We start from the raw sequence: 23,471 nt of genomic DNA on the forward strand, positions 1-23,471 counted from the left end.
TCTGAGATGAACTGAAGCCTGTTGGCTAAGAAGTATTGGTGAAAATTAGGCAGATCTAATCCTCCTCTATCCTTGGTTCTTTGTAGCGTTTGTAAGCTGATACGCGGGGGTTTATCTTTCCAAAGGAATTTGGAAATATATGAATCCAGAGATCTGAACCAATCTTGTGATGGTTTGTTAGGGATCATCAAAAATAAGTAATTTATTTTTGGCAAGATCATCATTTTTATAGTGGCGACCCTTCCCATGAGTGATATGGGTAGAGATTTCCATCTAGTCAGATCGCCTTCTACTTTCTTTAGAAGTGGGATGTGGTTTAATTTAGTTAAGTCTGAAAGCTTAGGAGAAACATTAATACCTAAATATTTAATATTTCCAGACTGTAATGGGGCAGAGGAAGAATTATGGAAGGAGCAGTTGATGGGAAGAACTGTAGATTTTGGCCAGTTAATTGAATAATCTGAAACTCTTGAAAACCAGTTTATTAGAGTAATTACCTCAGAGAGGTTGGTTTGTGTGTTTTGCAGAAAAAGCAACACATCATCCGCATAGAGACTGATTTTATGTTCTATGCTCTTACATTTTACGCCCTTAATTGTTGTAGCCTGTCTAAATGCTGCTGCTAGAGGTTCGATAAAAATTGCAAAAAGTGAAGGGGAGAGTGGGCATCCCTGTCTGGTGCCCCTCAGGAGACAGAAGCTGGAGGATGTCTGGTCATTTGTTCTGATACGAGCTGTTGGGGAATTGTATAATATTCTTATCCAGTTTATGAAAGAGTTTCCAAAACCAAATTTGTGTAAAGTTGCGAATAAAAATTTCCAGTTAACTCTGTCAAATGCTTTTTCTGCATCTAGAGATAATATTATGGTTTCGATGTTTTTATTGTATGAGTAGTCTATTAAATTAAGTAATCTACGAGTGTTTGTTGAGGAGTGCTGACCTTTTATGAAACCAGTTTGGTCAGGATGAATTAAGAGGGGGGTTATTTTCTCTAATCTCTTTGAGAGAGCTTTGCAGATTATTTTAAGGTCTACATTTAAAAGAGAAATTGGACGATAGCTTGAGGGAAATAAAGGGTCTTTGCCTGGTTTTAGCAGGAGACTAATGTTGGCAGAATTCATATTTGGTGGTAGTCTGCCCTTTTCCTCGATTTCCTGCAACATGCTGTGGAATACTGGTGCCAAAATTGTCCAGAATTCTTTGTAGAATTCTGCAGGGAAGCCGTCTGGACCTGGAGCCTTATTATTGGGCATACTTATCAGGGCTTCCTGGAGTTCACCTGGCGTCAGTGGCGAATCCAGTGCCATTGCTTGACTGTCTAGTAATTTTGGAAGAGTTACGTTGTCAAGAAACAAATCAATTTCATTTTTAGATGGGTTTATTTGTGGTAAATATAAAGTTTCATAGAAATCCCTAAAAATGTTGTTTATTCTTCCAGGGTCATATATTGTGTTCCCCGATAAATCTTTAGCAGCACATATAGTTGTTTTTTCTTTCTTTATTTTTAACTGGTTAGCTAGAAATCGACCTGATTTGTTACTGTGTTCAAAATTCTGCAAGCGAAGTCTTTGTATAAGGAATTGTGTTTTTTTATTAATAATTTCATTTAATTCTAGTTTTGTTTTGCGTATTTTGTTCAATGTTTCCTGATCTTGGTCACACGCGTAGGCTTCTTCTAGTGATTTGATGGTTTTTTCTAATTCCTGAATATTTTTGTTTTCTTCTTTCTTTTTGTGTGATGAGAAAGAAATTATTTTACCTCTCATCACAGCTTTCCCTCCTTCCCATAGAACAGAAGCAGATATTCCGGGAGTGTCATTAAAGTCTAAATATGAAGTCCATTCCTTTTTAAAATATTTAATAAAGTCTTCGTCTTTAAGCAGTGATGTATTAAATCTCCAGTTTTTACTTGGCGTAGTATTATTCTTGTGCATTAGTGTTAAAGATACAGGAGCATGATCGCTGACAGCTATAGGATGAATCTCAGTGTCTGAAATGTCACTCAGCAGTGAGCTGCTGACCAAAAAATAATCCAGACAAGAGTAGGAGTGATGAACATGTGAGAAAAAAGTATATTCCTTACTGTTGGGGTGAAGGGAGCGCCATGCATCGCGAAGGCCAAAGTCGCTCATATACTGTTTGATTATATTTGTGGATTGCCAATTGCGCTGAGTTCCTGTTGTGTTGAGCCTATCCATTTCTTCATTTAGTCCAAGGTTGAGGTCGCCGCCAAGAATGAGTGTGCAATCGAGGTGTTCAGAGAGTGCACTAAAAAATCCGTGGAAGAATGAGGGTTCATCAACATTTGGACCATATATACTTACAATACATAATTTTTTGTTCAATATTGATAGTTTAATAATTAGAAATCTACCCTCTGGATCTATAACTGTATCGAGTACTGTAAAATTAACATTTTTATGTATTAAAATTGCTACTCTCCTTTGTCTAGAATTATAACAGGCTGCAAACACGTTAGGAAACTCAGGTGTTTTAAGTTCGTTTAAACCTGTGACAGGTCTGTGAGTTTCTTGTAATAAAACAACATCTGCCTGTAGTTTTTTAAGCTGGTTAAATATCTTTAACCTCTTTCCTCTGGAGCCAGCTCCATTTACATTCCATGTGACAAACCTCAGCATGCCCTTAATTGTGCGTGTATGTTTAATGATGTATGCTGGGTGTTTCGTTTAGACAGGTGGAGAGAATATGGAAACATCCCTTGTTTGTAAATAGAAAGAGAAAAAGAAGTGTGGTGAGAGACTCCATAAGTCTGACTATGTGTGTGAATATTCACTAATATGAACATGCGTGGCTTGCTTATGTGTCCTGCAAGTCTGTGCGTGCTGTGAGGCTGTTGTGAATGTGCTGCCGTTGAGCGGATGTGTTTGCGTGATCGTGGTGTGAAAATATGGAGAAATAGAGGGTGCTGTTTGTAGGTGAGTGGGGAAGTAGGTGATCACAGCAGTGAAAGACAAGAGAAAGAAAGAAACCACATGAACTGTGAGCAACAACAACAAAAAAGAAACGAAACGGAAACATTCCAATTAAAGTAATGACGGAGGGTGACGGTGTTATATCTGCTATGACATCATATTGATATTACTAGGTTAAACCCATGTTAAAGGAGAAAGTGTGAATGAATAAGAAAAGAGTGTAGCGGGTTCTTATCTGGAGTGTAGTCAATATAACCACGGTGTGGTGCCGGGGTCGCGGTAGAGCTGTCCGTCCACGTAGAGCCGGTCCACGGCGATGACAGCATGGGAGCCTTTCTGGATGAAGCTACGTCGAACTGGGAACAGGACCTTGCGTCGTTCCAGGATCTCTTTGGGGAACTGGTCGTTCACGCTGAAGTCCGTTCCTTTCAGCTCTCTGCCGCGACTCTTCACCTGTTCCTTCTGTTTGAATTGACCGAATTTGGCCACAATAGGTCGTGGTCTCCCGGTCCGCGACCTCACGCCCCCCAAGCAATGCACTCTATCGAAGTCAATGTTCTTTACGGTGTCCTCCGGCAGCTTCAGGTGGATTTTAATGAAGCTTTTCACCGTTGCCTCCGCGTCCTCTCCGGCAGATTCTGGAATACCAGAAAACACAAGATTATCTCTCATGCTACAGGCTTGTAGATCGATAACGGACTCTTTTATTTTTTTATTTTCAATGTTTAGCTGGGTCACGTTATCAGTGAGAGATTTGACCGACTCCCGTAGCGTGGCATTTTCAGCGGCAAGCGTTTCCACCTGCTGCTGGCTGAATTCCAGGGATTCTCTCAGAGATTTAAATTCCCAGTGTAAAATCTCCACCAGGGACAGCCTCGCATCGAAACTGGACAATCGCTTGTCGATTGACTCCAGGATGTCTGCGATGTCTTTGCCGGCAGGCGATGTTGTACCGGGAGAGTCTGATGGGCGACATCTCTTCGATGACGGTGTCTCAATTTTGGCCGGGGAAGATGCACTCTGGGCCTTCTTCATTACTAAATCTTGAAAACAGCGGTCGATGTAACCTTGGAGAGCGTCTAAACTCTCCCCGTTGTCCTCCAGGGTGTTAGAGATGATAGGACAGATGTTGTTAGTTATATGACAGTTGATTAGTATATTTGGTAATACTGAAGCTTGAAAAAAACTTTGTTAAACTCTATGCTACCATTCGCTTTTTTTCCGCCAAATCTCCGGCGTCTGACGTCACCTACAACATGGGTCGCTTACCTTACCCGTCACTTACCCTATCTCAAAAAGCTTCTAAAACAGTCAGTGATCACTGTTGACCTCCCTTGGCTTTTATTACCGCTAATCATTTATTTAAGCCAGTGTTGCCAACTTAGCGACTTTGTCGCTATATTTAGCGAGTTTTCAGACCCCTTAGCGACTTTTTTTCTAAAATAAGTCGCTAAAAAAAGACATGAAAGCGCGTATCGCTTTTACTCTCAACAAGCAGCGGGTGCTGTAATGCAGTCAGTTCTTCTTTTACTCTTATGCTGTTTTGTCCATCACAAGGTTTAAAACTACTTATAAACACACACACAAAGTAACTCCACCAGAGTGCCAATTTTGGGTCACTTTTACTGGTCCAAGCCCGGGTAAAGGAGCAGGGTTGGAATTGTGACATTAAAAAAACCAATAATTGCTAAAAGAAATTTAATTTGTAGTTCTAAATAAACTCTAAATGCATTTAGGACGTTTTTACTCACTTTATGTCTCTTCCACGATGTTATTTCTCTCTCCAACAACATAGGTTACAATTGGATTAGCATGACCAATTATGCAAATTAGGCGATGACGTCATTTAGCGACTTCTAGCGACTTTTAGGACAACCAATAGCGATTTTCCTTACTGAGGAGTTGGCAACACTGATTTAAGCTCAGTTTTTAAAACCTTAGGATGTAGCTACAGCCCATCCCATGCAGCAGTATATGAATGACTAACCTCGTATTGTGGATGGATTATCGCAGTTGTTCTCCTGGCTGAAGTTTGGTCCTTTTACAGCATCCTGCCATGCGATTACATTTGTTCCTGACCACCGAGAACACTCACGTTAACTTTTATCGAGTGGAAAAAAAAGTTAGCTTGTTTATATTATGCAGCTATGTACAACTACATAGCTGTGTCGTAGCGGTCACGTAGCACATCATTATATCCCACAAGAGCAGTGGCTGCAGCCAGACCCTTCTCCATTATATACCAGCTAGCCAAACTTCAGTAACCCTACAAACGTCACTGCTGTTTAGTTTTCTGTCTTCATTTATGTTGGAAGTGATAACAGAGCTGTACGTTTTAATTTGTTTCCAAAACCCTGCAGTCAGGACATGCTATATTGTATTTAGATAGAAGCTAGCGAGCTAACTCCCTGCTAACTTCTAACTCCGTTAAATGTCATAAATTCCGTTTTCATGGATGCCTGTTAGTTAAACTCAATTGTTACACCTGGTAGAACAGAACGCTGATCATTTTATTAAAGATGAAAGACTTTAGACAGTTTTTCAACTCTCAGTAATGCCATAGTGATCATTTGATATATGGACCTGCAGCGGAGTTTAGGTCCAGACACGGCTAGTGACGTCAGACTGAACAATTGGATAGTACATGAAGTGTCGATTTAAGCCTAATGCTGCAGTGCGTCTCCTACGCAGACGGCGGCAGTGGCTCGAAATAAAGTAAAGGCACCAACAAGTGTAAAACACTGGGCGCGAATAACGTTTAGGTGCTTGTGAAGGGCATGGCTGCAGGAGACAAGTCCGTTTCTGAGTTACTCAGAGAAGTTGCTAACCGCTTAGATTGTACGACTTCACCTCAGTCTGAGAGAGTGTTGCAGCAGCGTACTGGAGATGAAGCGGTCCCTGGTCCAAGTTCTCATCAAAACAGCACAATGTTAACGTTAGCAAACGCTATCACAGCTAGCTCCACTCCACGAAACACTGTTCAGGGTAAGTAACGATGTTATTACTGCTTGGTTAGTCTGTCTGCCAAAAATGAGCTTTTTAATCAGTTCAGTCACAAATTTTTTTATACTGTTTTTATCATAGCAAAGAACTTAATAAATTAGGTAAGAGAAGATAATCGTCTTCTGGGTTAATGTCTGTATCACTGTTTACATTGTTGCGGGTAATAGTTAAATCATGACGTTTTAAAGTGTCTTATTTTCTCTGCTAATATGGAAGTCAAGTAATCTATGTGAATGAAAATAAAGCAATTCTAGTTCAATGTAGTGATTTTGTAAGCGGGTATAATACTTGCAAATTAAGTAGCAATTAATCTAAGCTTTTAGAATGTTTTCTATAATATTGTTTTTCCCTTTTTAAAGCTGAAGTCGCAAGACTGTTTGCCCCTTACAGAGTGAGGCCTTCCTCAGCGCCACTTTCATCTCTGACCTCGCATTCTTCCAAGAAAGCATGCCGCTCCATTTACACACACCTTCTTCTGTTTACATGATCATATGTCAGACACAGTGCCAGCTTCTGTCAGTCTGCCCCAGGGCAGCTGTGGCTACAATTGTAGCTTGCCTCCACCAGTGTGTGAATGTGAGAGTGAATGAATAGTGGTATTGTAAAAGCGCTTTGGGTGCCTTGAAAAGCGCTATATAAATCCAATCCATTATTATTATGACCCAGAAGTGGTCAAGGCAAAGATTGAGGATACCTTCCCTCAGCTAAAAGACACAGGAGGGTTTGAACTGCTGAGAATCTCTGGTACAACACGAAGCTGTAACCTGTGCACAATCCCAAGCCCAGACACTGGATATACAGTGCGATATCTCCGCAGTCCATTGAGTGGAATTGGACAAGCTTTGATCTATATAAGGCCACTGCAGAAAAGTATTGATTTGGAAGGCGTGAGTAATGACTAGGGTCAGAATATGTTATTTGCATGTATTAATAAACTAGTTCAAATGGCTAGCTAAGCTCAACTATGTGTCAAATCACTTTAGCTGTCAGCTGGTTAGAAACATGACTGCATATGAGTAATAATGGTTCTGAATGTGTATGTAAGCAATTGTTAGAAAAGGTTTAGAAGGAGATATGTAATTTTGTGTTTACAATTTGTTTCTGCTTCTCACGTTGGCAAATGCGATTGCAGAACTGTCAAAATATTTTTTATCACAGTATGCACCAAATGTATATATATATATTTTTTATCTCCATATTCTCTGTAGAGCCTGACAACCCTCCAGCAACAAGGACCCCCCACAAAATGCCTGAATTGTGACATTAACATTCCTTTAAATAAAATGAAAAACAACATCACTAAATCCACAAGGTAAGGAACATCTTTGATTTTCTATATATTTTAGTATATAGTGTGGAAACTAAGTAAGTCCACTTTATATATATTGGTGATGGATGTTGAAATCTCTGCCAATCCCTCTCACAGTTCATTGAGTGGTCCTGAACCTCAGTCTGTTACTGAAAGTCAGGCTAGGCAGACTCGTAGTACAACAGCAAGGTCAGAGGTCCCATCCTGTAGCAACAGTGATGCCTGGAATCTGTCCTGCGGGGTAGAGGAACCAGATAGTATCATCTTGGAATCCACCATAACCTCAGCAAGAGCAGAGCAATCGTCAGGTGATATGGTGGTAGTGCAGGAAGATGCATCTCATCAAGATGAAGAAAAGTCACTTCTAGGGGAAAAACCAGGTAGTCACAGGAATTAAGTTAGGAAGATACCAGATAAATGGCAAAAAATACATATATTTTATTTCCTTTGATTCACGTGATCCATGCAAATGTGTACCTTTCAGAGTGGAAATGTGAACAAGATGCAACCAGAGCAGCCTGGCTCTATAAGTCCGAGTTACTTTCAAAGTATGAGACCAGAAAGGCAGTAGTCCTGCAAATGGACTTGCGGGAAAGTATTGTGGATCAACAGAGATCACTTATCTCCCTCTACAAAGCTCCAAAGGTAGAGTGGGCGGGCCCTGTCAGCTGCAAACTGGAAGGTATTTTTTCTGTATTGTGAAAACATTAGAAATCCAGTGACTGACTAATCCGAAACTTCACAAGTTTTTTTCTTCTTCTTCCTTTTAGGGGATGTTGCTGTTGGAGAAGGGGTGAAGAGATTCTTCTTCTCAAAGGCAGTTTCTCTAGTACAGTCTGGTTTGCATTTGAATTTTGGTATGTATGAAACTAGACTGGGCACATGTATAGTGGATTAAATAAGAGAATATTTCATCATGTAAAGAAAATGTATTTGTTATGTAAATGAGTTAATTGTGTTAAAATTACTGCCTGGATTTCTCATACTCACCATAACCTAGATGTACTCTTTTCAAGGAACACAGATCTTACAAGACTGTTTGACGGTGAGCCAGAACACTTGACTCCATCCACTTCTCAGACCTTGCTTGAGAGTGACATGTTTTTGGTGGCAGGTAAGAAAGTTATGTACAGAAATAAGAGGAATAGTAATTTAAAATAATACATGTGCCGCACTAAAGGAAAAAGCATTACTTGTGTTACATTATCCTAACTGTAACCATAAAGATGAAAAATAGATTGAATACAGTTACAAAACTGTTTGTCTTTACCCCCATGCAATGTTAGGCTTAGTGAATTTATTATGTTTGATCTTAGGAAGAATAATGGGACATTCATTCATTCATGGTGGACCGTGTGTGTCTGGTATAAGTCCTGCAATTTGAAATGCTTTATCAGTACAGTGGATGTTCTTTAAGTATTTAACATTTAAAGTGTGTTTTACTTTACGGACTCACACTTCAGTTTTGGTTTGGTCTCACTGTTGTAGGTCATAACACGAACAAGCCGTCAAGTCAAGCAGCTGAGGAAAGGGCTTCAGGAGACCATGGTATGGCCGCTTCTGACAGAAAGATCAGACATCATTCCTCTTTTCTTACCAAGGGACTCAGAGACTGCTCCCTGTTGTGAGGTAAAGTCAGGTCACATCTTTTAACATCTGAACAGTAAAGGTATTTGGTTAATTTATGAAGGATGAACATTAATTGTTGACACAAAACATCAATATACTATTTTGTATGCTTGGGCTAGTCGAACAGCTGGGTTACATTTAATAAAAATACACCTAATGTTGCTGACGCTCTTAAGACTACAAGATAAGTAAAGATATAAAATGACAAATTAAGCTTATTTTATCTTGTTGCATTTCAGAGAAAAAATTAACCAAGGTGAACTATTTTATGCAGTCTATTCTAGAAAGGATAGTGTGGCCTGCCACAGAAGATGAAGATGAGGAGGAAGAGGAATGCTCTCTTGAGGATAAATGCAGAGTGGCAGGCTACCTTTGGTCCTTCATTGAAAATGGTAAGTCTGCTGCGATAGGTATTTTGCTATTGGTTTTCTCTGATTATACTTTGGTAAATTACATACAGTCCAGTGATCTCGGGTCATTAACAAAGTACACTATAGTATAATTTAGTTTTCTTATTTGCTCCATACTGCCTCCATGCAATACATAAAAAACAGAGTGGTGGCATTATCAGTTGCATTATAATTGTATATAACTACTTTTAGCTTTGTTACCAAAAAAATTATCTATGACAGCTACAACAGCAATTTGAGTGGGGCAAAAATGTCTTGTGCTCTTTATGTAATTGTTCATCTTTTATGGTATTTCTCCATAAAAGACTCAAAATAATGAATATAGGATGTCATTATAGTTTAAAACAATCTTCTGTTGCAGCGTCTTGTGCACAACGAAAAGCCCTCATCAAGTTTTGGACAGGATGGGAAGTCTTGCCGAGAGAAATGACTGTGGAAGTGGTCAACAGTAGTCTTCCACCTGTTTTGAAGTACTACGTCTTCCTGCACACTACTGTACCTATGAGTCATTTCTAATGGACATTCAGGTGTGTCTCAACTCTACTGACTCAGGTTTTGGTCTGGTTTAGGATTGATTCCATAACCACATGGTAAGATTAGACCATTTTTCTTTCTTGCATCACATTACTGTACTCGGTGTTCAAAGAAACGGACAATCTAGTGAGTTCTAGTTCCTTTAATACACTTGACAGTGTAAAATACACAGTACAGGTGAGCATTTATTGCTTTTTGTCAGTTTATATTAAAAAGAGTTCAGAAAACAAAATTATATTATTATATATTTATAATATATATTATATTATAAATTACACAGTATGTTTATTTTATTCTCGCTACTGGAAAACTTATTTGCATTAAGATGTTATACTACTTTACCGTGTGCATTGTATTAAATCTGCTCAGAGTTGACATGTACTGTACATCCAAGAAATGAATATCAAATCAAATCACTTATTTTATTGTCACTTATTTTTATTATTATTATTAAAGTGACAGCTGTGTAAAACAAATCCTGTTTTATAGCCACTCACTGTTTTGTTGAAAATGAAATCGGTTATGCTGTTTTGAGTCAGTATTAGCTACAAAGCCATAGATGTAGAAACTTAAAAAAGGGGTGTGAACATATTGCACCTGCTTACTTTGAAGAGTTAAGGTGTGGTATCAAACATAAGTTTGAGTGACTGAACAGTTTCACAGTAGGTATCCAAAGCTTGACTGAGTGAAACCCTGTTGTTTGGTAGCACAGCAAGCTCTCGTTCACTCAGTGCACGTGGGAGCTGAATCTCAGGAATGGTGATCTCATTTGATGGGCGGTGATTATGTGGTCCTGTCCAGTCCACACCATAATCCTCATCAACCTGAAAGACCATGCACATGTTTTAAATCTAAACTGAAGAGGTGATTCCTGCAGCTGTTCCTAGATGGACTTATTGAGTCTGTCTATGTCTATGTGAGTTTCTTAGGCATAATTATTCATTCACCCATTCTAGGTCAGGATTGGTTCTCTTCAGGTATAACAAATTTAACTTTGTTTAAAGTATTGCCATCTATACCTGACAGATTGAATAAAAGGAGAGAATGGCTTGAAAGACATTTTCACTTACAGGAGAAACATTTGGTACACCAACTCGAACAGTAGAAATAAACTCATCTCAACTACAGATAGTAGAGTTTTACATAGAAGAACAAATACGGATCAAATAGTCATGTACCTGTGACAAATCTTGTCCCTTCTTTCTGTGCAGCAACCAGAGTTGCAGAGGTGAATGGTTGTTTGCTGTTCTGAGTCCGTGCTGATTCCATGCTTCCTGGAATGACTGAAGATGATGTTGAATGTGATGCAAAAAGCATCTGTGCAGTGCAAACAAGTCAATTTCTTCACCAGGGTTGAGCAGTCCTTGAATCTCCAGCTGGGTGAAGATTGTGTAGAAAAGGTCAAGGACGTTTTCATATACATCCCTCCACAGGCGCTCAATGCTATAAGACACAGTGAGGGAAATTGTTCATTTATGGTTTTTCAGGCATTCCTACGTCAACAGCCTTCCAAGTCAATTATTAGTGTAGTGTTAATGTGCTGTGAAACCAGTCAATTATGCTCAGAAACCATTTGTTTTATTACAATTGCATGTGTGAAAACAATGTAAGACAGGCCATCAATTTACTTGTCCTTACCGCTGGTGTGAGAGTTCCTGTTCTCCCCCATTGTCTGCACCATGAAATGTGCAACCTTCACATTTTCCCCTCCTTTGTCTGACCTGGAAAAAAAGTAGAGAAGTTTTGATCCGAGTCAGTGAGAGTAACAATCTGAATATAACTACTGTCCAATACAGAGTTTTTTGGCATACTGTATTTGTTAAACACCTCTTACCGGACGGTATGCCATATTGTCTGATTGCTGACAAGAAACCATCAAAAACTGTTGTAACTTTGTTGTTGGTGGCAGCTTTAAGGTAGACAATTAACCTCGAAAAACCATCTATCCCACCATGGACAACAAATCTCCATCTGACAAGGCAGAATTAAAAAAAACAAAACAAGAAAAAACATTGTCATGTCCCCAGTTACATACAAGCAAGACCAATATTTCAGTTCCATATAAAGTGACAACATGTTATAACAGGAATGTAAAAGAAATAATAGAAGGGAAACTTAAACACTTTACAGAAAGATCTGTAGTGCAAGGAATCACATGCATAATGTAAAGCCTCAGACATGACTATAGCAAATCCTGTAAATGGCCTTATATGACAGCATTTAAGATGACATTTACAAATTCAAGGCTTCATTTTACAATTTTATACATGCATCCTGTTACTTCAATGGAATTGGGAAAAGGTGATGCAAGCACTGACCAAATTAGTTTATGATTTCCATCGATATGCCAAAGGTGATTTGGTGCTGGTACACTGTACTGACGACGCCTTGCAGTCTAAATAGATAACCGTGGCATCATGACCCCTTCTGGATTGACTCGTCTCATTGAATCCATCAGTCGAAATCCTGATTAACAAACAGATCATGTCTTAGTACTACCAACTACAAAAAGACTGTATTGTAAACACTGTAATGCTTATGAGACAGATCTTCATTGCTTCAGGTAAGTATCCAGGTGCTGTACAGATTTACTGAGGAGAGGGAATCGTGTACAAACTGGTTCAAACAAGAACATAACTGCATAACAGTGATACGAACATGCCTAGTCATTTTTGATGCCTACATTATAATATCACATCATGGCTACACTGACACATGCTTTCTGGGTGTTTGGATATTCAAACAATATCAGCTTACTTTGAATGTGTATGCCTCTGGATCGTAGATGTCCCATCATCATTCTGCAGCCGGCATTTGGGTAATGACGCTGAATGTCCAGCACTTTTGCATCCAAGTCCTCATTCCCAATAGAAGAATACCTATCAGATTTTCTGCACATAATTTTTTTTTTTTTAGTATAACAGCAAGTCTCAACAAAACAATGTATTCTTGTTTTAGCTTTACTGAAGACACCAGAGAAAGTATGATATTTAAAATGCTGCTGTAATAGACAAAACCATTTCAATAAACTTGCTATTTAACATCAACTTTGTTATGTGTTATCAGAGAACAATTAGCTGCAAACAGCAATGAAACATTCAACTATGTACTATTTAAAGCACTAATGACCCTGCTGTCTACCAAGATGTGATAAGTAAGTAGACTGTGGAAAGCTGGTGGGTCTACTCTGTGTAAAAGGTTCCTACAGGTTCCAGTGCCCCCAGTCTCCGAGTTAACACACTCTAACAGCTAACACTGCGCCGGCTAAACGTGTCTCAACAACGAGATGGCGCCGATAGCTTTAGCCGTAGCTGCCCCACTTATTTTAGACATTCACAATAAAAAAGTAAGCGATAATATTTCAATATCAAACGTCATAATTAAGGTCAATATCTAAATAATGCTGTGTACAGACTCACACAGGTGTTAAATTACAGCATAAACTTACTTCAGACATTCCTTTCGACAATGCTGTCATCGATGCTAACATCTTGAAGAGCAATTATAATCCCAAGCATTTCAGAAACATCATCTAAACGACTCAAAACAGTATCTACAGGTAAATGATCCCTCTCTATCTGATCTCCTAAAATGAGCAGAATTGACTGAAGTTCACACCAGACCGCCATCTATGGGCTCAAAATGTGGTCATAAATATTTTGTACTTGTTAAAAAGATTTGTATGTGTAAAAGAGATTTGAATGTTTTAATAGAATTTGTGTGTGCGTAAAAAAGATTTGTATGTGTAAAAAAGATTTGTGTGTGCGTAAAAAAGATTTGTATGTGTAAAAAAGATTTGTGTGTGGACTTAGCCCAAAAAAACCCTGCAAGTTACAAGTACGAATTTTGACTCTATTTTCCTTCCTTTCATCTGATTGGTCAATGTCATGTCAATCACAAATGTAACAATCCAATCAGAGAACAGATGGGTTTGGCTGTCGGAGGGGTGCTTTTTTGAACTGCAGGTCCTTGAAGGGTGATACAGTTTGAAGCTGGAGGATCTCTATATAAATATCCGATAGCAGTTAGGTCCCCTAACTTTCAGCAGCTGTTGAAAGGATAAAGTTGTGCTATATCAGTGGTTAGAAATACCATTATTACTTTAGGATTAGTTTAACACAAAGTCAGGGCTGACCCAGGACCATTGCTGTGAGTCACAGTGCGCAGCATAAAAGTCCATTCACATGGGACGCAGGATGTGCTGCTAATGCTAACTGCTAACTAAAAGCAAAGGATCCAGAATTTGTTTCACTGGCTGCTGGGCTCTGTGGGTTTTTGCAGCAGCTCTACCTGTACTAGATGCACCTGCTCCTTGTCTTTTCTATCTCTGACTTTATGTCCTCTACAAGAGTTTCTGTTTTTTTTTTTGCTGGTTCTTCAAATGTTCAATAAAAACATGTATGCTAATTCATAACGAAGAAAGCTTTGTAATGAAGACTGTCATTTCCAAAACACTGCCCGCCCCCACCCCGTGGTCCGCAGCGCTGTTGAAAAGGCTGGGGAAGTCCCTATATTAAACACGTAGACCGGTGACACAAAAATCACCAAACTCGGACGACCACAGACTGTTTTCCTTCGTGGTGATGAAGGAAAACGCTGGGTTGGCATGAAAACGGGCATTTATTCCCTTCAAAGACCTGCAGTTCAAAAAAGCGCCCCTCCGACAGCCAAACCCATCTGTTCTCTGATTGGATTGTTACATTTGTGATTGACATGACATTGACCAATCAGATGAAAGGAAGAAAAATAGGGTCAAAATTCGTACTTGTAACTTGCAGGGTTTTTTTGGGCTAAGTCCACACACAAATCTTTTTTACGCGCACACAAATCTTTTTTACGCGCACACAAATCTTTTTTACACATGCAAATCTTTTTTACGCACACACAAATATTTTTTACACATACAAATCTTTTTTACAAGTACAAAATATTTATGACCACATTTGGAGCCCATAGCCATCCTCCCCGACTTTTGACCTAGCACGTTTTTGCTACCTGTAGCAGCCGTCCGCGGAGCAGGTATCCAGGAAAACTAGTCGATAGTAAACGATCAGCCAATAGGTGCAAAGGCCACTCACACTGATTGACAGACAAAGTCATTCTGCTGAAAAGTCGCATTATGAAATAAATAGGCCATTGGGAAAAACGGGATTTTGAAATAAAGACTGACTTTGAAAAAAGGACATTTTGGAATAAAAATGGTTGGGAATAAACAAGATGCCTCAGGAATAATCTCTGTTATTGTGATAAATAATGACCATGAAATAATATTTCACAATAATAAGTAAATTTATATAGCAGAATGCAATATATTTCACAATAATGAGCTTTTTTTTCAAAATGTGTTCCATTTAGAGATGGCACGATACCACTTTTTTATGTCCGATACCTATTCCGATATCATAAATTTGGATATCTGCCGATACCGATATGAATCCGATATAGTGTTTTTTAATCAACAAAAATATCTTGCTGCATTTTGTATAAGTTCATACTCAAGTTTAAAACAACAACTACACTAAAGCTATTCTGTTATACCTGTATGCAAAAAAAATATTTCATAGTTCAGCAATACTGATCAATCTAATAAACTTCAACCTACACCATCCTCCTATTCTGGTATTTTAAAGAGTACTTAGCGTAAATATTAAGCAACCTAACTAATAGGGTTCCAACTCCCAGCAACAACAAAAATAAATAAATAAAAAATGGGGAACCACCCCTCACGCTCCACCTCATGATGCTTAATCGACGTAATCAACCTTAATTTGATGCAGTGTGAAAAAAAATGCACAGAAATCAATTATTTTTCAAGAAATATTAAATAGATTCAACATCTTTCTTCAACAAAATTGCAGACTGCACAGATGGTACCTTCCCAAAGGAAAAAGTACTATAGCTTACTAGGGTATATATATTAGACTTAATAGTCACTATATACAGTAATTGACTTCTATTCATTTTACATCAAATTAAAACTTTGGGTGTCAGATAATTATTTATTAAAAGCTAGACATTTTAAATGAGAATAAGAAAGAAAAGTATGTCTTTGTGCCCCCTTTCCCTGTTAATGCCCTATCGGCCCCCATGGCTAAACTTTGCTAGATCCGCCCCGGCACAGTTACCAGCCGTCAGCTACGAAGAAAAAGATCCTTGAGTAGAAAGTAATATTAAATCAATTCTAACAACAGCTTATCAAGCTTAAACGTGCTGCTGTTGTTCAGCCACTGGTTTCCTCTTTCTGGTGCAAAGTGGGCCAAAAACAAACCAGAGAGACAGACTCGCGACAGAAAAGCCGATCAGCTGATCGTTAAGCAGTTTCATGATTGAAGTAGCAGCAAGAAGAGGCAGTCGTTTGTTAAGCTTAACGCAGGAATGCTTTACAAACATTTAGAGATGGACTTACACACTTGCTTTACTTCTCTCGGGGATAACTTCGTCGGAGATGAAATGCCGGGTTGCTAGTGAAGCTCCAAATGCTATCCAGACCACTGACAGGTCCCGCATGCCACAGCCGCTCTATCACGTGATGTATACTGCTCCGACGTGCTAACGTTCTGAGGTGAGTTACGGCGTGTTGCAAGTTTGTGAGGTGCTTTCGTGATATTTAATGGATTGGATTACATTTTTTATTTTTCTCCGATATCCAATCCAGTAATTTAGGTCAGTATCGGACCGATACCGATACGTAATATCGGATCGGTCCATCTCTAGTTCCATTATTTCAAAATATCATTCTCACATTACATATCTGTGTCTTATTTATTCACATAGTTATTTATTTCATCGTGTCCTATTTATTTATTTAATTTTGAACACTTTGGAGTTCCATATACATCAGGTTTCATTTGAGATATTAACAGTTTAACTGCTTTTCATTTCTTTGAGCGATCTGGTCCTTAGTTGTTTAATTCCCTTTCTTCTTTTCTTTTGGGCTCATGGTCACGTTCCCTCTCATTACAGTAACAAAGGCATCGACCACCTGTCCTCCATGAAGAGGAAGAATGCGGTGCTGGTGTACGACCTCCTCCTGGAGATGCTGGATGCCAACACAGCCAGCAGCAGCAGTCAAACATCATCATCCTCGCCTGGCTCTGACACTTACTCTGAACAGCAACAGTTCCCCCCACCGCCATCTGACCTGCAGCCAGGCCTGGACCAGATGGCTACAGCTGCTGACAATACCACTGTGCCTCCAGCGGAAGTCCCGGTCCTGGACGGACATCTGCTCACCCTTCAGTCTACATCTCCATCACAGAATTTAGCGGGGTCTCACTTGGACAGCAACGAGTAAGTTCTGTTACTGCACTTAAAGCAGACGTGTTAAGTTTAGAAACAAAGAAAGGTGATGGAACAGAGGATAAGAAGGGAGGATAAACTGAAGGAAAAAGGAAAAAACAAAACAATGTAGGTAGAAGCTACTGGCAGGGGGATGGTGGATGAGTAGAAGACAAGAAAAAGGGAAGATAGGAGGCAAATGAGAAGAAAAGGAAGGTAGATAAGGAAAAAGGTAAAAGTCGAGAAAGAGATGAAGGAAGACAGAAAGGAAAAAATGCAGCAATAAAGGAAAGAAGCACAGTAATGATGGACAGAAGGAAAAAGAAAAATGAAAGGCAAGTCAGCTTGACCCACAAGTGTTACACAAAAGCCTACAAGTTATAATAACAATATATATATATATATATATATATGTATATATATATATATGTATATATATATATATGTATATATATATATATATATATATATGTATATATATATATATGTGCTTATTAACTAACATTCACAATCTGATGGACGCATCGGAGAGCAGCTTAGGGTTAATATCTTGCCCAAGGATACTTAGCATGTAGTCTAGAGGGAACCAACATTAGATGACCCGCTCTGCTACAGCCACCCTGGCGTGATGTCAGGCTGGGATGCAGCTGCTTGACGGATGGAAACTCGTTCCATGAAGCTCTCTGTTTTTGAGCTAATATCATGGTCACGAGAAGTTTTGAGGTCTGTAGTGATCGACTCTACAGAAAGTTGGTGACCTCTGCAGTGACCTCTATGATTTTGCATGGTTGATCTGATATCCTCGTGTTGGTGTTGTTCCCAGATCATCATACTAAATGTTGTTCCAGGATCAACATTGCAAGTGACCAATCAGAATGTTGTGACGTCATACTTTTGCGACTTCGGGAAAAACCGGCGTAAAACAAAAAACTGTACTTAAGCTGCGTGAAACCGCCTCTGTCCGCCGATCAACGGACCCTGACCCTAACCCTAACCGTAACCGTAACCCTTTAATAAACAGTAAGCAGAATTGATATTGTCCTTGCAACATTGGAATTTCATAAATGCACGAATGGCTTGGCGCGCAAAGGAATAACGTCACAACAATGTGATTGGTCACTTGCAATGTTGAACCTGGAACAACATTTTCATGATGGTCTGGGAACAACACCAACACGAGGATATCAGATCATCCGATTTTGCATGGCTGCCTACCACAAATGGCTGAGTTGCTGTCATTCCCAATAGCTTCCTTTTTTTATTATTATTATTATTACACCACTAACAGTTGATTGTGGATTATTTAGTTGGGAGGAAATTTCACCATTGGAATTCTCTGCGCTCCCGAGAACGACCCATTCTTTCACAAATGTTTGCAGAAACAGTCTGCATGCCCCTAAGCATGGTTTTATACACCTGTGGCCATGGAAGTAATTAGAACACCTAAATTCAGTGATTTTGAGTGGTGAGTGAATACTATTGGGAATATAGTGTATTTATATCCAAAGAGCAGTTGAAACTGTAAAAAATGCCAAAGATAAAACAGTGTGATAGGAATAAAATAGCATTTTTAAAACAAAAAGGTGATTCTCAAATGAGGAATAAAGTTGCTCATAACAACTATTGATTTTCAAGCTTGTTAGAACTGAACTTATACTTTCCATGTGTCTATTTCTATTTCCATTTTTTTGTAGCAAAAGTCTAAAAAAACGAGGGGTATCTCAAGACTTGTGCACAGTACTCAAACTTCCCAAAATGAACTTTGACTTTATTCCATGTCCAGAGTGCTTAAGAATAGCAAATCATTCCCTTCCTCTGGAAAATAACTGTAATAATTTCCCTCACAGTTACATTTCTGCGGAGCACCTGTCACTGGATAATAGGGATGCAGGTCCAGGTCCATCGGTGGAGCCAACAACCTACGTCATCCCTGATAGAGTTGTCACGGAAACAGCTTGAGAGTGACAGAACTGACTGAGGCTAAACCTTAGTGGATATTCATCACCCAAAGATTGGAAAAAAAAAAACATAAAAAAACAAAACAGAAAGCGCTGTTGTGAGGTAAAGTTTCTCTTGTCAAGATTTTTGTAGTCTTTAAAAAAATTTTTGATCGAATGTATATTTTGTGTGCGTAAATATTTCTTGTGAATGTGCACTACCATCGCTGTTCATAAGGACATCACTGGCTGGCTGCCCGGCAGCCTGTGTGCGTTTTTTTTGATAAACAGTATTTGTATCTCTTTTTATCACCTTGATGTAACATCCAGAACAAGCCATCTACAAACCGTCTCCACTTACTCATAAGGGTGCACTTGGCCAACAAGTCAACGTTCATTTCTGTAAGATTTGTTAGTTGTACAAGGACGTAAAAGGACGCTGTTCTCTGTCACCCTATTGTGTTTTTTCTGCTTTTATTACTGTGCACTTTGGTGTTTTAATCTGTGCCTGTTTACGCAGGAATTTTCTACAGTCTTTGTACTTATCTGTTTGTGGATTCGATCAACAGTATGTGGCCTTTTACCAAAACGACTGTTAAACTTGTTCTCTGTTTCTCTGGTTAAACTAATGCTGAATTTATACAGTAAACAGTGGCACAGACCCCTTCTGCAAAGGCTACCAGCAAAATTTGAAAAAAGGAAAATTTCACAATTTAGTCATAGTAATACATCTAATCTGATATAATGAGCTTTAGCAACTTTTTCTCAGACTGTTAGATTTAGAATCGGAACAGCCTGACTGCCTTAAACAAGCCATACCTAAGCCATATGTTTGTACAAGCTAAAATGCACAAAATTAAATTACTTTACAACAACAGAAACTTAGTTTTTTATACTTGATTTCAGCACTTGAAGTTTATCACACTTGAAGCTACTGATCTTGGCTTTACTAATATGCTAATGGTAACACTGGTCACTGTGACATCACCCGATGGTTGGTGAGCCCCCATGATGAAGCCTTGAGTGAAGAGTTTTCATTGTTGTCCGTAACAAAGAAATTTGGAGATAAGAAAAGTCTAACTCGTTTTTAACTGTGAAAATGACATAAATATCTTAGATAATCCTCCTTTTTAAAAATGCCCAGAATTGTGAAAATTTACTACCTTTTTCATTATTAATTTTAAACTACTGCCTGAGCCCATAGTGTTTATTTAAGTCACAGAGTAAGCAGTTCTTGACAGATGTAAAGTCGTTGTGTAGCCAGGCAGATTGCCCCCTGCTGGTCATTAAAAATAATGTAGATGTGTATGGTACATGGGTGTTGGCTCCTCCTGTCAGAACCTGGGAGCTTTTCCTTCCCACTGTTGCCAACTGCTTGCCCATAGGGAGTCTTTGTATTGTTGTAGGTTTTAGGGTCTTTACAGTAGTATAAAGCACCTTCAGGGAACGGTTGTTGTCATTTGGCACTGTATAAATAAAGCTTAATTAAATGACTTAGCACTGTATGTCAGCAGTGTAACAGTAAGACACCAAAAAAAAGAGAAATGTGTTTGTTGCACGTTGTAGATTTATCCATGTTCTTAGCTGTAACTTCTCATATAGACAAATTGAGCTTTGGCATCAGTCCAGAATCGCTCTGTTTTCAGGGTTGAGAAACTGTTGGCTGTTGATATTTTCCTTTAAAACTATTCAGCTTCTTGTACATATAAACCCTTAAGGGCTCATTTGTGTGTCTTCTTTGCTTTATGATCTCATTAACCACATAAGACTTGAGAGAACAGCCTGTTACTTGGAACATCAAAACTGCAAACAGCTTATTTTCCGTCACACAAAGCAAACTAAAAGGAAATAGATGCACCATGTACTCATTCCCAAGTCATAAAATGTGCCACTTGTGTGCCAGTGTAAATTTAACCTTAGTGCCAGATTATTTAACCACTGTTAATAGACCAATATATGTTTACTCTGCTTTATTTCCTGATGTTTGTGGATTGTGCGCACATGAACACACACCCAAATCTGATGCTGAAGCTGTTTCTGTTGGCAGTCTGTGCACGCCGCACACACTCGTGTCAGATCTTGTGGATTTTTTTCACCTGTCTTTTCTGTGAACTCACAACCAGCAGCAGCAGCAGCACATCGTGGCAAACATGGTTTATTGTCAGTTCAAAATTACAAACAGTACATCCCATAAATAAGAGATCACAAAATAAATCAAACTTTACACACCTTTTGTTGTTTCTGTTCTGTGAGGCTTTTGTGCCGAGGCTGAAATTATCTACAGTTTTGAATTGCTCATAGAATCTTCTTTATAACATTTATCAGTAACTTTAACAGTAAATTACACACATTTAATGATCTTTGATTGTGCATGGACACAGCTACATTCACCTCTCAAACGATTTCTTACATTCAAGTTCAACTCAAATTGTGCCGTGTGGCTCTTGAGACGCGCTGTTCATCTGCACTGGAACAAAAAACAATTCAGAAAAATCTCATGTGTACGTAATAACGGGTGATCGTTGCAGACTTTCGTGTCATTGGTCGAGTTGGATAGCCCTGCTCAAGTTTAAAACCTCAAAAAAAAAAGCTGTACAATTTATGATAAATACAGCTCAAAATAAATATAAAATACCCTTTCATAATACATGGGTGAGGTTACATAAAACAAAAAGTCACATATAGGGCCAAAACCACAGTCAACTACCAGGTCTGTAGATGAATTGTGTTTTTAGCCTTTGGGGGTTGTTGTTGTTGTAAAGCTGCACATCGACTTTGTGAGGAAACTGTCATGAGCAAATTTGACAATAATATTTACCCACTCCCTAATATTTTAGAAGTAAAAATGGCAGTTACCTTTGGAAGAGAATTTGTTCCTACAGCTGTTAGATTTTTATATTCATTTATATTGTTTAATATAACAATTTTAATTATCTGTCTGAGCTACGGGACACCTGAGAGGATGAATTAAGTATATATGCATTGCTGGCTAGCCCACCAACTACCTGTGAACCTACAGCTCGTTCTTTTAGGCAAAAAGTGCCAAACAGCAGGTGAACAAAGTTAGCTGCTAGCCGGCTAATGTGCAACTTTGGAAACAGCAACCACAGCTGCATCAAGGTGACTCTTAGGTTGAGTGATCGGCTAAAATATCACACGTATATCATAGGAAAATATTCATCACACTGACTCTTAAAAGTTTGTTTATCACATTTTCAATATATCAACTTAAGAGTTTTTAAATTACAACCCAGCTAAATAGCACAGTTGAAAGCAACAATTTACCCTTTTTTCTCAGTAGTTTTCCATTATATACAAGATTCATTTATAACATTAAAAGAACATTATGAGTTAAAAGAATGGTTGTTCTGTTGGATACACAAAGGCATGTCTGCTAAGGAGTCACTGCCATTATTTACAAGAAAAAAACTCTTACAATTCCTATTTTAAATATTTCAAAACCCAAATAAGAAAAAGAACACGTGTCTTTTCCTTTCTGTACAAAATGTGCTTTTAACAACTGCCCCCGAACCTAAAGAAACCCCCTAAACAAACAAAATCGGTACAAATAGCTGCAGTGGTAGAAAATGGCTGGTGTACTCCTCACATTTCTTCAGTTGCTTTGGTAATAACCGCCCTCGAATCCCTCATACCGCACTATACAAAATAGAAGATATCAAAATAAATCGTGGAGCCTTTTTTCCTTTTGCACCGTCTGAATCTGAAAAGTGTGAAATTGTTTCAGCGGGGAAATCAGCTGGCAAATCTACAATCTAAAAATCACAACTTAAACACAGCAGTAATATGGCTTCTTGTTAAGGAGCATAAATAAATAAATAATTTAGTACAGCAATAAAGTTTAGAGTGAAGAACACATGATTCCTTCAGACATGAAGAACTGTGCTTCATTTTTGTATGGGAGGGAGCAGGTACATGACCCGTCACATTGTTAACGGTGTCTATTTGGGATTTTTACCTCCACTATATGGCTGTTTTTGTTTTTTTTCTACTATCCCTTTATAAGGAGAACATGGACACAAAGTGTGGCAGTGATCATGTGGGTGGGGGGCCGTTGGTGTAGTGCAGCATGGGGTAGAAAGATCGGGCAAAGTTGTTGGTCAGTGTACAGCTGTAGTTCTCTTCAGAGAGAGGCACCAGGCAGGCCAGAACCAGGAGCATGAAGAAGAGCAGGTGCAAGGGGAAAGCAGCTCGCAGAACCCGGTAGAAGAGGGGTCGCTGTGGGGAAGAGTCCTGTCTTTCCTCCCTGCAAGTGGATAAATGTTGAGAGAGTAAAGAGATGTTTATGTTGTTCACCAAACAGAACAAAAGTCAAAAACAACATCTTTATTTTTGTATTCTCAAATCTGCAATATAAACAGCCGTTTTGCACTTTGAGATCTAAGATTGTAGTTTTTTGTTTTTTTTTTAGAATAGAGAC

General features: G+C 38.7%; 3 protein-coding genes and 1 long non-coding RNA gene across 12 annotated transcripts in view; 2 read left to right on the forward strand and 2 right to left on the reverse strand.

Annotated features, from left to right (window-relative positions):
• The window catches only part of esr2b (estrogen receptor 2b), a 68,427-nt gene extending 47,165 nt beyond the window's left edge, over positions 1-21,262 (forward strand). For all 4 annotated transcript variants that reach the window (XM_082517235.1, XM_082517237.1, XM_082517234.1 and 1 more), the window contains 2 exons: positions 16,782-17,108; positions 18,944-21,262. In XM_082517235.1, coding sequence (XP_082373361.1) covers positions 16,782-17,108; positions 18,944-19,055 — 439 coding nt within the window. In that variant the 3' untranslated portion in view covers positions 19,056-21,262. The remainder of the gene's footprint in view (positions 1-16,781; positions 17,109-18,943) is intronic.
• LOC309696116 (uncharacterized protein) lies at positions 6,755-10,651 on the forward strand. Of its 5 annotated transcripts, none has more exons than XM_082517255.1 (9): positions 6,755-6,823; positions 7,145-7,248; positions 7,363-7,625; positions 7,730-7,927; positions 8,016-8,102; positions 8,262-8,359; positions 8,734-8,874; positions 9,149-9,266; positions 9,646-10,651. In XM_082517255.1, the coding sequence occupies exons 2-6, from the start codon at positions 7,220-7,222 to the stop codon at positions 8,306-8,308; spliced, it is 624 nt and encodes a 207-aa protein (XP_082373381.1). In that variant the 5' UTR covers positions 6,755-6,823; positions 7,145-7,219; the 3' UTR covers positions 8,309-8,359; positions 8,734-8,874; positions 9,149-9,266; positions 9,646-10,651. The 5 variants fall into 5 exon arrangements, with proteins under 5 accessions (XP_082373381.1, XP_082373379.1, XP_082373378.1 ...); XM_082517253.1 differs by having other exon boundaries at positions 8,270-8,359; positions 9,114-9,266; XM_082517252.1 differs by having other exon boundaries at positions 8,270-8,359.
• On the reverse strand, positions 10,740-16,788 carry LOC309696122. 2 transcript variants are annotated; one of them, XR_014273334.1, is made up of 3 exons: positions 12,576-16,788; positions 12,137-12,284; positions 10,740-11,789 (listed from the first exon to the last, which is right to left on the reverse strand). It is a non-coding gene; the product is annotated as an uncharacterized lncRNA (long non-coding RNA). The 2 variants fall into 2 exon arrangements; XR_014273335.1 differs by having other exon boundaries at positions 10,740-11,539; positions 11,653-11,789; positions 12,137-16,788.
• Positions 21,173-23,471, reverse strand: part of syne2b (spectrin repeat containing, nuclear envelope 2b) — a gene marked incomplete at its 5' end in the record, with an annotated part of 145,516 nt that continues 143,217 nt past the window's right edge. Inside the window, one exon of the mRNA XM_082515097.1 lies at positions 21,173-23,297. Coding sequence (XP_082371223.1) covers positions 23,087-23,297 — 211 coding nt within the window. The 3' untranslated portion in view covers positions 21,173-23,086. The remainder of the gene's footprint in view (positions 23,298-23,471) is intronic.

Source organism: Aulonocara stuartgranti (genome assembly GCF_965226115.1).
Source record: "Aulonocara stuartgranti genome assembly, chromosome: 19".
Classification (NCBI taxonomy): domain Eukaryota; kingdom Metazoa; phylum Chordata; class Actinopteri; order Cichliformes; family Cichlidae; genus Aulonocara; species Aulonocara stuartgranti.